Source organism: Uranotaenia lowii, chromosome 1, assembly GCF_029784155.1.
Source record: "Uranotaenia lowii strain MFRU-FL chromosome 1, ASM2978415v1, whole genome shotgun sequence".
Taxonomy (NCBI): domain Eukaryota; kingdom Metazoa; phylum Arthropoda; class Insecta; order Diptera; family Culicidae; genus Uranotaenia; species Uranotaenia lowii.
The window spans coordinates 198096700-198110765 of NC_073691.1; the positions used below are offsets into that span (position 1 = coordinate 198096700).

The 14066-nt window shown below is 39.3% G+C and overlaps 1 protein-coding gene across 2 annotated transcripts in view; it reads left to right on the top strand.

The window, feature by feature from the left end:
* LOC129743097 (uncharacterized) overlaps positions 1-12925 on the top strand; it is a 50357-nt gene extending 37432 nt beyond the window's left edge. Inside the window, exons 1-4 of one of the 2 annotated variants that reach the window (XM_055735056.1) lie at positions 4366-4828; positions 11921-11997; positions 12072-12276; positions 12339-12925. In XM_055735056.1, coding sequence (XP_055591031.1) covers positions 4705-4828; positions 11921-11997; positions 12072-12276; positions 12339-12448 — 516 coding nt within the window. In that variant the 5' untranslated portion in view covers positions 4366-4704 and the 3' untranslated portion in view covers positions 12449-12925. Of the gene's footprint in view, positions 1-4365; positions 4829-11920; positions 11998-12071; positions 12277-12338 lie in introns of those variants that run through there. The other variant, XM_055735062.1, reaches the window with a different exon arrangement.
* The last annotated feature ends 1141 nt before the right edge of the window (positions 12926-14066 follow it).

Below are 14066 nucleotides of genomic sequence, written 5' to 3' on the forward strand. Positions count from 1 at the left end.
TATTTTCAAAGCCACAGAACAAAACTGTGTTTGCAAATACGCGCCGCTGTGTATTCAATATGCGCCTAGCAGCCGAACACACCCGAAAGCAGCCGAAGACCGAAAACACACCAATACTTACAGACACTTTGACTGAAAAGAAAATCAAAATGGACTAATCAAAATTTTGAAAAAAATGAAAAGTAGATTTTTTGGGCTGAATTTACCCTCAAAATATGGTTTTAGACTTTTTGTTCATTTTCAATGAAAATTGGCCTTTTTAAAAAATTAATGCTAATTTCAGCCTTCTACGATTGGCGCGTTATAACGAGCGCATGGGCCGTGATAGAACATACCCATAAAAAGCATACCGTTGCGAGTTCAGTATGATTTTTTAGCATAAAATCATAGTTTAGATTCTCCTCTATCGATGTGTCAGAAAATATTGTCTTATTCGTTTTTCTCTGCTTGGTGACACCTTATTGAAAGTGTTTTAAAATTTAGACCAAAATGATGAAAAACCTAAATTGTGATATTATCACGACACAGGGGCATTTTAAGGAAAAATTCATACTTGCCACGATCAATCACAGCATTTAAAACAAATTGGTAATATTTTGCAGGCTTCAAATGTCTCAGATTCTTCAAAACAAAGGTGGCGCGTATTAGCCACATGGGGCGTTATATGAACTTTTCCCCTACTCTGGTACTCCTCATTCAAAACAAACGCATGAATTAACAATGTTTCCCTACGAATAATCACTCGGTTATCAATCTAAAACTTAACACTTGTATGGCATTGATTTACAATTCCTCTGCATCTGTGTTCATATATTTCCCATTTAAAACCATTTAACATTCGGTGGAATTTTCTTCATCTTTGACCACTCTGACTCATGATTTAAAAAAGGCTCTGCCAAAAGTTTTGAGAATGCCATCCATTAAATTCTTTGTTCACAATGGGCATTGGTATTCTTTAATAGTCCAGAAATCACTCAGGCAACTTTCACCGGTCACTTATTGAAATAGTTTCCACTAGTTATTAAATTTAAGTAAAATGTTTGATGGAGGAAAAGAAAAACACGTGCGTCGTGTAAAAGTCATGGCTTACTCAGAAAACTTCTTTAAAACACATTTAAATAAAACCTTTGGGATACTAGAAAACGCCTAAAAATGCCGTAGAAGCATTTTTATTCACTTTCATAGTAAAAAATCTTGATTTTTGTACAAAAAACATAAGTGGTATTATTCTTATTTCGCACCCTTTTTTCACATTGTTGGTACTCAACCCCAATTTCTTAATCAAAAAAAGGAAATTTAAACTGGATTTATCCGTTGAACAGTTTAAAACAAACTGTAGATGAAAATTTGGTTTATCTTCAAACTCCGGAACTTCCGGGTGACGACATTGTTTGTCTATGGAGTAAAAGTTTGTCACTGTGCCAGTGGTAAAAACGTAAACGCTATAAGTTATCTAACTATTTATGTCAAAAGAAAAAAGTTAGAACTTTGTGATGAAAAAGTTAGTCGTCACGGTCCAAGGAGATCGCAGAAATCCTTGATCGAGACGGGACGTTGTTTTCTGGCGCTGCGTTTTTTTTGTCGTTTTCGTGTCTCGTGGTAGAAAATATGAAGAAACATAAATATGTTATTGTTGATTCTAGTGTAGTATAAATGATTTATGTTCTACTTTAAAATTAAGTTTTGAAGAAAAGTGTGTGTACAGTCCAGTCATTTTTTGAAGAAGTTATTTGCGTGGAATGAAAGGTGTTACGCTCCCGGAACATAGGACCAACCCTAGAATGGTAATCTGCATGCAGACGAGTTGTCACAATGAGCTCCAGTTACCTGATCCGGATTTTCAGATAAGTGGAATTTATGATTGTTTTTTACTTTAACATTTAATTGATTTACAGCTATTTGAATAAAAAGCAATGATGGAAAAAATTTTGACGGCTAAACTCTAAGCAGCAAGAGTCGTTTCATTTTCCCAGGCTTGATAGTCATACAAAATTAAATTTCAACCGAACTCGATGGGCGGTCAAAACATGGAAGTTGATTGATACTTGATGAACGATAAGTACTTGTTTCCATCGCATATTAGAGCTGATCCATTGTTGTTTCACTCAATAGTGAATTTTCTTACACCTTTTTTTACAACTATTGATTATCAACATTTTAACTTATCATTATTTCTGCGGATGGTTGCGGATGGTTGCTTAGATGCGGAAGAGTTCTTTTTTATGTTTATGGCCGAGCAACGTGTCTGACGACATGCATGTGAAGTTATTCTAATTTTTGCTTAATCCCTTGTTTATTCGACACAACACAATTTTATCATCAATATAAAAAAATATACCGAAACAATTTTTCCTTTTTATATATCTTCTTCATCTTATCTTTTATCCGGTTTTTATATTTAATTCATTTATTTCAATTCACTTGACAAATCCTACTTACTCACACAACATCAGTTAAATCAGCTTCATTGAAAGTGTGTTGAATTCGTTACACATTACACTTTAAATAATAATAATATTTTTTTTCCTCTGCAAATGTGATAAATTTGTCCTTCATTAAACATAAAACATACTTCATTTAATTCTTAAAATTTAACCGAACAAACACCAGGGTGGCCGGTGAACCGGGAAATACGGTAATTGAAAAAACACCGAAAAACTGACATTTCAAATTTAAATTTTTAATACAGATTTGATTCAGAACTCAGAATAGTAATCAAATTCATATGAGGCAAAGAGTTGAATTGCACTGATGAGTGCAGTTATCACAACCTACATTAAAAATTAAAAAAATAAATGAACAAAAAGGAGATTCACTTCATCCATATAAAAAATAATATTTAAAATATCTCTTTATAAATATTCTTCAAAGTATGATAAAATTATCTTTACTCTAAAGGGTCGTTTTTGAAAACACAAGTGTATCAGGAACAAGATTTAGGAAAACAAGTTAGTTTAAAGAAAATCTAAATACGATTTCTACTTTATTATTAGATTCTTATCACTGCCTCAAAGATAGAAATTAGGTGTTTCCTTAGGAAAAATCTAGGAGCATAGGAGGTGTAGGAAAACTCGATCACACCATTACCAAAATGGATCCTGATCTTAAACCTTTCCTCTACTAACACAACCCTTTCCTTGGATATTTATGTAAATATAGATTCGCAGACGTATAGACGGTTTCTATAGTTGGAGATATTGACTTATCTTTGTTTCTGAGTTTTTCAAAATTAATCTTTGGAATATAAAGGGACAAAAGGTTGCTAATTGATCCTATGAAGTATCCTACTAACAATCCTTCCTTCATCCCTCATTGACTACTAGGACGTGGCCGGCGCCGGTATTGATCATTTTCAAAGGGAGAGCATGAGTTTTGTGCATTGTGAATGAACCGCTAATCCCAAGCACCATTCTTTTGGCCCTTGAACAAAACTGATGGCCTCGATCAATCACGGAGTAGCAACCATTGGCGAGGTAGAACTTGTTCTGCTTAGCCACGCCAGCGATCATGGAATTTTAAGTGCATAAGTTGAGCAAAGTCTAATCAAATATGCTATCTGAAGTTTCAAATGAATTACCATATCTAAGCACTTCAAGTTCAATGATTTAAGGTGGATATGAGTAGTCAACTAAGCTAAGCTAAGCTAAGCTAAGCTAAAAAGTTAGTCGTCACGGTCCAAACATGTATTCAATTTGCCGGTCGTTCTAGTGTTAGGTGCGTTGTTTACATTGACAAAACCTGTTTCATCGCACTGTTTTTGCAATGTTTATTTTGATTTAAGATCATTAGCATTTTGGGCCACTTGATCGTCCTCACTTTTTGAACACATTTTACAGATTTCGGTTAGTGTTTTTTTTCTCACAGAAGAACCCACATTAGAATTCTGGAATTTTAACTGATAATACGATAATTGAAAATTTTCAAAATCAACCGTCCCAACGACCGGCTATCGACAATTGAGCTTCGTGAGCAGATTGACAATCGATTTTCGTTCGTTTGGAGTAGGTATTGAGATCATCAGCAGCATTCTACGCTCACTCACAGTTAATTCGCATTCGAATTTGGTTGGGGATTTTATTATTCGGGTTATTCCTCTTTCTCTTCATTTTTTCCATTGTGTTCTACCAAAAAAACGGCACGTGTACGCTCCACCTCATTCCACTTTATCCGCAAGCCGGCACTCCTTCTTCTGCGCTCTGTGCGGGCGGGTGCGTGTAGATCGTAAACATACTTCTTCAAATTTTGGGATCACAGTAGGCCGGGTCCGTTGGAAAACTTGCTGAATTTTGCCTTTTTTTATTATTATTTTTTTTATTTTTAGTTTCTGGGACCACTCAAACGAAAACCGAAAATCCGAGACATTGAAGATCAACATTTGGAGAAAAATTCCTCCCGCAACATAACAACAACTCTGTTTTGATGGAGCCTCCCTTTCGGTTGAACTTATTTTTAACTTTGGATTTGCGAATAATCAACCACCACAGAGACTCTCCCATGTCTCAGGTCAAGCTCAAGCAAGGCAAAACACAGGCAGCAAACAGTTGTTGCATGAAACTATCTCAGAGAGCGGTCGCGTTTGTATCAAGTTTTGGCTTCGACGGCGCGCATTCCTGTATAGTTAGTTCTTCCTCTGACGCCTTTACGATCGGTTCGCATTTCAGGAAACGGTTCTAACCGGCAAAACCGACCAAACAAAAATTCAAAATGGTTTCCCACCAAACGTTTATAGTGCTCGCCTATATTTTCTGCGCCCTGGGCATTATCGGAGCACTCAACACCATCGCTACAGCGTCCATTGGAAGCCACCATGCCGGCCAAAATGATGGCGGTAAGTAAACGTTGAAGTCGGTATCTACTGCTGCTTCCGGTTTTTCCTCGGCTTGACGCCCAATCAGTTAATGCGTAGTTGACAAAGTGGCGCCAGCATAGCTGGGCGAAGAAAATATGGGGGAGACACACCCACCCATCCAGTCGTTCCAAGCATAAACGGTTCAAGGTTGGAACATTTTCCGTTGGCAAACGACACGTGCGTAGTTCGTTTTCCGGTTATAGATGAATGAGTCATCCGAAGTTGGTCTCTTCTTTCAAGAACCCCCGCTGTGCTAAAAAATTTAAGCAGATGCTGAACTTTGAGAATTTATCAGATCGAAAAAAAAAATTGAAGAGGATAGCTTTAACATATGTGTCAGTTAGATAAAAATTCAAAAAAAAAACTTGAAAGTTGATGGACGAATGATAAAATGAGTTTGATTTTAGCTATTTTTAAAACGAATCATCAAGTGGAGTTTTGCCTCCAGCCTGAGAATGGATCAATTAAACGGCTGCGTTTGGCGTTCTCAAGTACCTCGATGACGATAGACCGTGCTAAGTGTAATAAAATAGTTTCTATACAGGCCCCTTTCGATTTTGACAACACGCCCGAACACTTGGTGTTTCCAAAATCGAACCGTGCCATAAACTTCTTTTTACTGGTTTCTAAAACAACTGTTTGTTATTATTGCGAGTTTCTATTTTTGTCAACTTTTGGAAGTTGTTTTGCAAAGACTTTTTTTATCATTTGGCACATTTTTTTTTTTTGAGTTGTTCATAATGTGTGTTGTTCTTAAACAAAAACCCTAAAACGATAATCTTTAATATCTCGGAAATTATGTTGTAAAATATAGAAACTTTTTCCTCGAGAACACTCATAGTACCGGGGTCTGTACCGATTTTGGCAACACGCCCGAACGTTTTGTGTTGCCAAAATCGAACGGTTTTTTTCTCAACTTTTGTTACTTATTACTACAAAAAAGACTGTTATTATCATCAATAACTTAATTTTTAGGTTATTTTTGACCATTTTAAATCATTTCGTATTATTTTGTTTTGTTGCATTTAGCACGTTTCTTGGTTTGTTTATAATATCTGTTTTTTTCTCATTTTCTCTATTTTTATCACTCTCCATCTTTTTTAAGTTATTTTTGGTAATTTTAAGTGTTTTGTTTGTATTTGTTTTTTTTTTTAATATATAAAATTTTCATCATTTTTGTCATTTTTGAGTACTTAATAAATTTTAAAATATTTTTTTGTTGTTGTTGTATTTTTCACCATTCAAGAACGTAAAAACGTTTTTGTGGTTTTTGTTTGAATTACCCAAGCAACCAAAAGTCTCATATCTACTTAAACTCGTGCCTCCAAAGTTCGAATTTCGCTGAACAAAGGTTCCAAAGGGAATTGGTACCGAATTTTCTCGAATATGAGCATGAAAGTTACAAAAGGTTCCTCACATAGCCTTCTATGGACTTGAAGTTCCAAAAAGTTCCTAAAACTGCTTTTTTGTGACGTGTTAATCGCATTCACACAGTATAAAAGTTACAAATTAGGTCTCAAATAGCCTTCTGTGAACTTCAAGTTTCAAAACGTTCTTCAGATAGCCTTTTTTGAGACATGTCCGATTCTCTACCTCCCCGTGGTGCTAGCTGGGGTGCGAGCAACCTTAGCGGAGATCGGGTACCCAACCCCGGTAGATGCTTTGGTCGCATGCAGACTGAGTCAGAGGGCATCGTACGCGTCTGTTCTCCATGTCAGGGGCGGCGTGCGGAGTGCAACAACGTCCTGGTGGTATTCGGGACCCAAATCAGCAACATCACGACGGTCCTCCTGCGAGATAGTGGAATTAGCTGCGGGCCTTGTGAGCCCGTGACTACAAAAAACATAAGCAACGAACAACAAATTTCGGATGGAAATCGGCAAAGACCCACGCGACGAAAAGGGACTAGCGATTGGATACTTGGAACATGGTGGAACTGCCGATCTCTAAATTTTGTGGGCAGTACCCACGTTCTCTCCAACGAATTGAAGAGCCGCAAATTCGACATCGTAGCGCTGCAGGAGGTATGCTGGAAGGGCTCCACGGTACGAACGTACCCAGATGGTCGTGCCATCTACCAGAGCTGCGGCAACACACACGAGCTTGGAACAGCCTTTATAGTGATGGGAAAGATGCAAAAGCGCGTGATCGGGTGGTGGCCGATCAACTCACGAATGTGCCGGTTGAGAATCAAGGGCCGGTTCTTCAACATCAGCACCATCAACGTGCACAGCCCTCACCTCCGAAGTACCGGTGACGACAAAGACGAATTCTAAGCGCAGCTGGAGCGTGAATACGACCGTTGCCCAAAACATGATATCAAGATCGTCATTTTAACGGATTTTAACGCTCAGGAAGCCAGGAGGAAGAAGGTTCAGTGCGCACCAGCTGACCAACGAAAACGGCCTCAGACTTATTGATTTCGCCGCCTCCAAACGAATGGCCGTACGTAGTACCTTTTTCCAGCACCGCCTCCCACACAAGTACACTTGGAGATCATCATACCAAACGTAATCACAGACCGACCACAGTCGGAGCTTCTCGGAGCTGGAGCATGGAGCACACTGGAGCAGCTGCATCGTTCCCAAGAAACACGAAAGTTCTATTAGAAACTCAACGCATTCCGCAAAGGCTTCATGCCGCAAGCCGAAATGTGCCGGGATAAGCACAGGGGCATCCTGACGGACAATCGTGAGGTGATCAAAAGGTGGAAGCAGCACTTCGATGAACACCTGAACGGCGTACATGCAGGGGATCAAGACGGTGGGGGAAGGTACATCGCCGGCGTAGCCAACGACGTAATATGCCCCATTTACAAGAAGGGCGACAAATTGGACTGTGAGAACTACCAGTGATCACGGTCCTCAATGCCGCCTACAAAGTGTTGTCCCTAATCCTACTCCGCCGCCTAACGCCACAAGCAAACAGATTCGTGGGAAGTCATCAGGCCGGCTTCATGGAGGGACGGTCTACGACGGACCAGATATTCACATTACGGCAAATTCTCCAAAAATGCCGTGACCACCAAGTCCCTACGCACCATCTATTCATCGACTTCAAAGCCGCATACGACACGATCGACCGTAACGAGCTATGGAAAATCATGGACGAGAACGGCTTTTCCGGGAAGCTGATCAGACTGATCATGGCGACGATGGATGGAACGCAGTGCTGTGTGCGGATTTCGGGTGAATTGTCGAGTTCATTCGAATCGCGCAGGGGGCTTCGACAAGGTGATGGTCTATCCTGCATGGTGTTCAACGTGGCGCTAGAAGGTGTTATCCGACGAGCGGTGGGCGAAATGCGGGGCACGATTTTCAACAGATCCAGTCAACTTTTCTGCTTTGCCGATGACATTGATATAGTCGGCAGATCATCTGCGGCGGTGGAAGACATCTACCGCAAACTGAAACGCGAAGCAGGAAGGATTGGGTTGATGATTAATACGTCCAAGACGAAGTACATGCTGGCCTGCGGATCCGAGACCGACCGAACCCGCTTGTCCAGTAATAGCAAGGTCACGATCGACGGCGACGAGCTGGAGATAGTCGAAGACTTTGTCTATCTCGGCTCACTGGTGACCGCAGACAATGACACCAGCCGTGAGATCCGGAGGCGAATTATCAGCGGAAGTCGTGCCTACTATGGACTCTACAAGCACCTGCGGTCGAGAAGACTTAGGCCTCGCACGAAGTGTAACCTGTATATGACGCTCATTAGACCGGTTGTTCTCTACGGGCACGAGACATGGATTTTGCTCGAGGAGGACCTGCGTACACTCGGAGTATTCGAGCGACGAGTGTTAAGAACCATCTTTGGCGGCGTACAGGAGGACGGAGTGTGGAGGCAAAGGATGAACCACGAGCTCGCGCGACTCTACGGCGCGTATCCTTCTGGTATCCAGAAGGTGGTGAAGGCTGGTCGGATACGCTGGGCGGGACATGTTGCGAGAATGCCGGACGACTGTCCTGTTAAACAGGTGTTCGCTAGACACGGTGGTTAGACCAAGTGGAGCGTGATCTGGCGAACGTGGGGTGTAAAATTGTAAAATTTAAAACTTAGAGAATATAATGTTTAGTAAACCATTATAGAAATTCTCAATTCAACTTGAAGATTATTTTTCTAATATTTTTTTCCAGAATAATTTGGGAATGTTCCATTAGAAAAATATATGTTGAACTCAGGATATTTACTTCAGCACAAAAGAATTTCAAAAAAGAAGTACCTCAAAATCAAAAGCAAAAAACCTCGGTTAAATCAGTTGATAAATTTAATAGAGAATGGTCCAATTTAATTATTTTTTTTTTTGATCAATTTTCGAAGAAAGGTAGTAAAGTGTTCAAATCAACGCCAATTTCTATACTGATTGAAAAATTTCAATCTAGAATGTCCGATTCGATTCATTAGACTTCCTGCAATACTCATAATTTCAAATGATTTCCAATGTTATCCGTTACTAACATCATATTTTTAAAATATCAATAATACCCGACATTTAGCCTGATATTGCTCGGAAAAAATTCTGCAATGTTTAATATTAAGTCTTTCAGTTTCTTTAACAAAAAATGGACCAATACATAAATTGCATAGTAATAAAATTCCTCAACAATAATATAACTGCTTAAAGTAAATGCGATATACAAAGGTTGCCAGATTGCCCGGTTTGCTCGGATATTTAGTACAAAATTTGGAGAAAGGTTGCCCGGATTTCATAAAAAAAGGCCGGATTTTGCCCGGATTTATTCACTTTATTTGCCAAATAAAAAAAAAACGAATTGTGTTGCACTTTTTTTTTAAATTTTTTTGACCGATTTTTATGAAAATAATCTTGAAAATTTTTTGGAAGCCTAAAATACGATAATGAATAAACTGATGTTTTGAAGAAAAAAAAAATATTTCAAGTTTTTTTTTTCTTGATTTTGAATGAGTAATTCCTGGGTTTTAAATAAATTTGCCCGGATATTGCCCGGTTTTAGGTCGACCATTTCGAAAACAAATGCCCGGATTTTGTCAAGTTTTTAGATAAAATTGCCAGGATTTATCCGGCCCGTATAGGTTCTGAAAAAAATCTGGCAACCTTACGATATACCTTTGTACTTATGCAAGAAATTTGTACTTAGATTAAGCATTCCAGATTTTCAAAGAAAAAAAAATGGGAAAATCCCGGAATAATGGAATCTGCTAAAATTTGTCTGGATTTTGTGTTGGAGAATTCCAAAAATGCAGGTTTTGCCAGTATAAAAAACAATATTCTGATTTGCTCATCCCTCATAAATGCGGGAAATTTCCGCAATGCACACTTCAAAGTAAGGGTGCCAGATGTCCCAGTTTTTTCCGGGTTTGCCCGGATATTCAATACAAAATTTGGGAACAGTCCGGCCCGCCCCGGGTGTCTGGATTTCGTTGAAAAATGCCCGGATTTTGCCCGGATTTATTCACTTTATTCGGCAAATCAAACAAAAACAAATTGTGTTGAATTTTTTTTATTTATACCTCTAAAACAACATTTTTTGAGTAAGTTTTATAAAAATTGTCATAAAAGTTTTTTTTAGAAGCCTTAAATATAATTTAAACGCTGTTGACTGAAATTTCTTGATTTTTGTTGAGTAATTCCTGGGATTTGACAAAATTTGCCCAGATTTTGCCCGGTTTTTTGGTCGTCAATTTTGAAATCAAATGCCCGGATATTGCAAGGTTTTTATATAATATTGCTCGGATTTGTCCGACCCGGATACGTGCTGGAAAAAATTCGGCAACCTTACTCTAAAGCCCCCCTCCCCCCCCCCCCCCTCCCCTGAGGTTGTATTACAGTGAAACAAAACGCGATATGAGGCCGGAACAAATATAAAATTATTCTTTAGCCACTCGTCACCCCTTCGATTTCCCTAAATTCCGAAGGGGGAAAATAAATAATGTTTAAGATATTTTATTGAAAAATTTGGTAAATTCTTCGAAAATTCAAACAGTTAAAAGAGCGAAAGTCCAACTGTATGAGATGGAAATAATATCACCTTTTGAATTCGAGATTTTTTCAAATATCGATCTAAGATAACTCGGTTTTTCGATTATGTGCAATGTAGATTGTATACAAGTTTATTGCGTGCAGTATTTTGATCGATTGTTTCCAAACTATTGAAAATTAGGATTATTTTTTATTGTCTACCATCTCCCCTTTCTGCCCCTTTCTGCCCCTCCTTGCGCTGTTTCAACTCCAAGTGACAAAAGAAGAATTTTAAATTTGTTCCGACCATGGCTGGTTTGTTTTGCGTTTTGATTCCAATTTTCTAGTTTTTACTTCTAGGTTTCTAGAGCTAGCAGATTGATTGAAGTAATCTTTAACTTTATTTCCTCGTCCTTCCCCCTAAGCCGAGGGGAAAAAGTTTTTTAGGACAAAGGAATTTTACTTGGTTTAGTCGCCAAACAAAGGAAAATTACTTTGATTATGGGACAAATAAAAAATCTTTTGTTTCCAATCTTTATTCCCTTATTTCAAACAATTTTTCACCTTTGAAATTAAAACAAATTCTTTGATTCAAAGTATTTTTTAGTTCAAAGAATAAATCCTTTGATTCAAATTTTTTCTTTAGAATCAATCTCATAACGCATTGTATCAAATAAAAAAGAGTTTGTTTCAATGGATTTTTTTAAAATAAAAATCATGTTTATTTGGTTTAAACACCAAGATTTCTCTAAGTGCATGTTTCAAAAACTGCTTTTGAATGGTTTTGGCGTCCTGTAATCAAATCATTCGTAAGATTTTATCCATCTCCTCTAATTTTGTTGATATCACGTGTGGAAATTTCAAAATTGATGTATTTTGTCGAATCGATCTTTGATAACAGAAAGACTTATAAATCCACAAAAAAAAAATCAAAACAGATTTTGAATCTATTTGCTTTCCTCCATTCAATTAAGGATTCTGATCTTACCTTGATACTTTAGTTTCAGAAATGCAACACTTCAAAACCAAATTCAACAAATTTAAGGGAATTTGAATAGATAAAAGAATCCAATTATTTCTGACAGGATTCAAGGAAGTGATATTGATTGATATTCTCTTTTAATTTTCAGCGAACAGAGTGTCATCCGTGGTCAATGGCTTGGCGGCCCTAGTTTTTGCGGGAGTTCTGCTTTTTGGACTGATTAAGGTACCTACTTTTAACTAACCCATTTACTTTCTAAAAGATTTCTAAACAACCTTTGACATTTTCGCTCGTTACAGCGTCGGGCAGAGTACATTCGAGCCTACATCCTGTACATGAAAATTCACTTCGGCATCTTGGTCGTACTGATCATCATACTCAACGTGATTGTAGTGATTTTCGCGGCCTCTGCCGGTGGTCAGGATGAACACAACAAAGATGCAGCGCTTGGCGCTATTGGCATTGTGCTTCTGATTACCGGAATCATCCTGTTGGTTATCACAGGTAAGCATTGTTAGTTCTAAGTTCTAATCAACAACATTCTCATGACATTTTCTTGCCTGCAGCCTTCTTCTTCTTCTTCCTGTGGATCGTCAAAGGTGCCCTGAGAGCCGTTGAAAGTGAAAATTCCAACAGACGGTACGAGGCGGCCTCTACTGGCAAGGGCAACATCTAACTCTCTACTACTACCGCCTATATACCACAAGTGGGTGTCTAGAGGACAAAACGTCAGCCAGTTTATTGTATCTTTCCAAAAACAATGCCTATAGTTCATCGAACGTCTGAAAAGCTTTTTGTGTACCTACAATGTTTAACACTGCCTTCGTATTGATGTACTGAATGGAACAATAGAACGAAATGCCAAGATATACACCATGTTTGACGGTGTATAGTAAACAGCTTTTCCACCGATTTTATAGGCCAAAAATCAGAGTGCGAACCTACTATACAACGGTTCTTATTTCAATTCCCAAAAAAAATGATATATGAGATGATGCGGGTGCATACTATACACCCTCAAATACGGCCTACATGCATACTTATAATGAATTGATTTCATTTGCACTACGCGATACTTAAAAGTAAAACCACGTCAAACGTTTTATAAATGTCTACAGAGATTAATAAAGATAAGAAACTTTTTTCCCTCTCACCATGGTCTGGAGATTGATTGAGAAATTCCGTTACAGTAAGGCAACCAGAGATCTCTTTGCATCTCTTTGCATCCCCCGACGTCAGCTACGAAAAATCGTTTTGCAAAGATACAAAATGATTTTTTCTCTTTTTTACCCTTCATAGGGAAAACCGTCCCTATGGTTGCATATCTAATTGTTTTTTTAAATTATATGTGTGTGTTGATATTTGTCCCAAAGATTTCTACGATGAGAGAAATCTTAACACTCCTCCTCAACATACACATTTGCAATTTCCTTACTGCCTTCGACGGACGCACCGGAACATGCCCTCGCCCCTGTTGCAACTCGATGACCTTCCATGGCACCAGTTTGACGGCTCGAAGCGGTCCTTCCACCTCGACGCCTTTCCTGAGGCCTAACGCTTCTAGTGGTCCAGCTCAACGACCTTCACTTGGCTTTCCAGTCCGACGACCTTCCATGGCACAGGCTTGACAACCTTCCGTGGTACCCCGCTTGTAAGTTCTCCAATGACTCCTGGCTTGACGACCACCACCTGTTTCTTGACTTGAGGACGTTCCTTAATACCAGCGCCAACCTTCCATGGCATTCGGTACGACGACCTACCAACGAATCTGGCCCGATGATCTTTGTTGTCTCACCATAGCGACCTTCCATGACACCGGTCTGACGACCTCTCAGTGGCTTCAGTTCGACGAATTTGTTGGTTCCAGCTCCACGCCAATGGCACGACGACTTTCCGCTGGCTCCCGACTCGCCGACCTTCCAAGGATCCGATCAAACTACCTTCCATGGCACTTGTCCGACGACTTCCCGTGTTTCCTGGCTTGTCGACCTCCACCTGGCTTCCCGATCTGATGATCTTCCAGCTGGCTCCTGGTCCGACAACCTTCCACGGTCTCCGGTTCGTCGACCTTCGAATGGCTCTTCATCGATGACTTTCCAGTGGCTCTGATTCCTGCCTCGATGACCTCCCAATGGTTCCTGGTTCGCTGTCCTTCCGGGCTTCGATTCGTTGTCCTTCCATCGGCGCTGGCAATTCTTGCCACTGTTGATTCCTCTTCTTCTCCTTTCCACTAGTGCTGGGCCCATAATCTTTTGTTAGAAGCACTTCGTGCAGTGAAAAGAAGAGATCTGGAT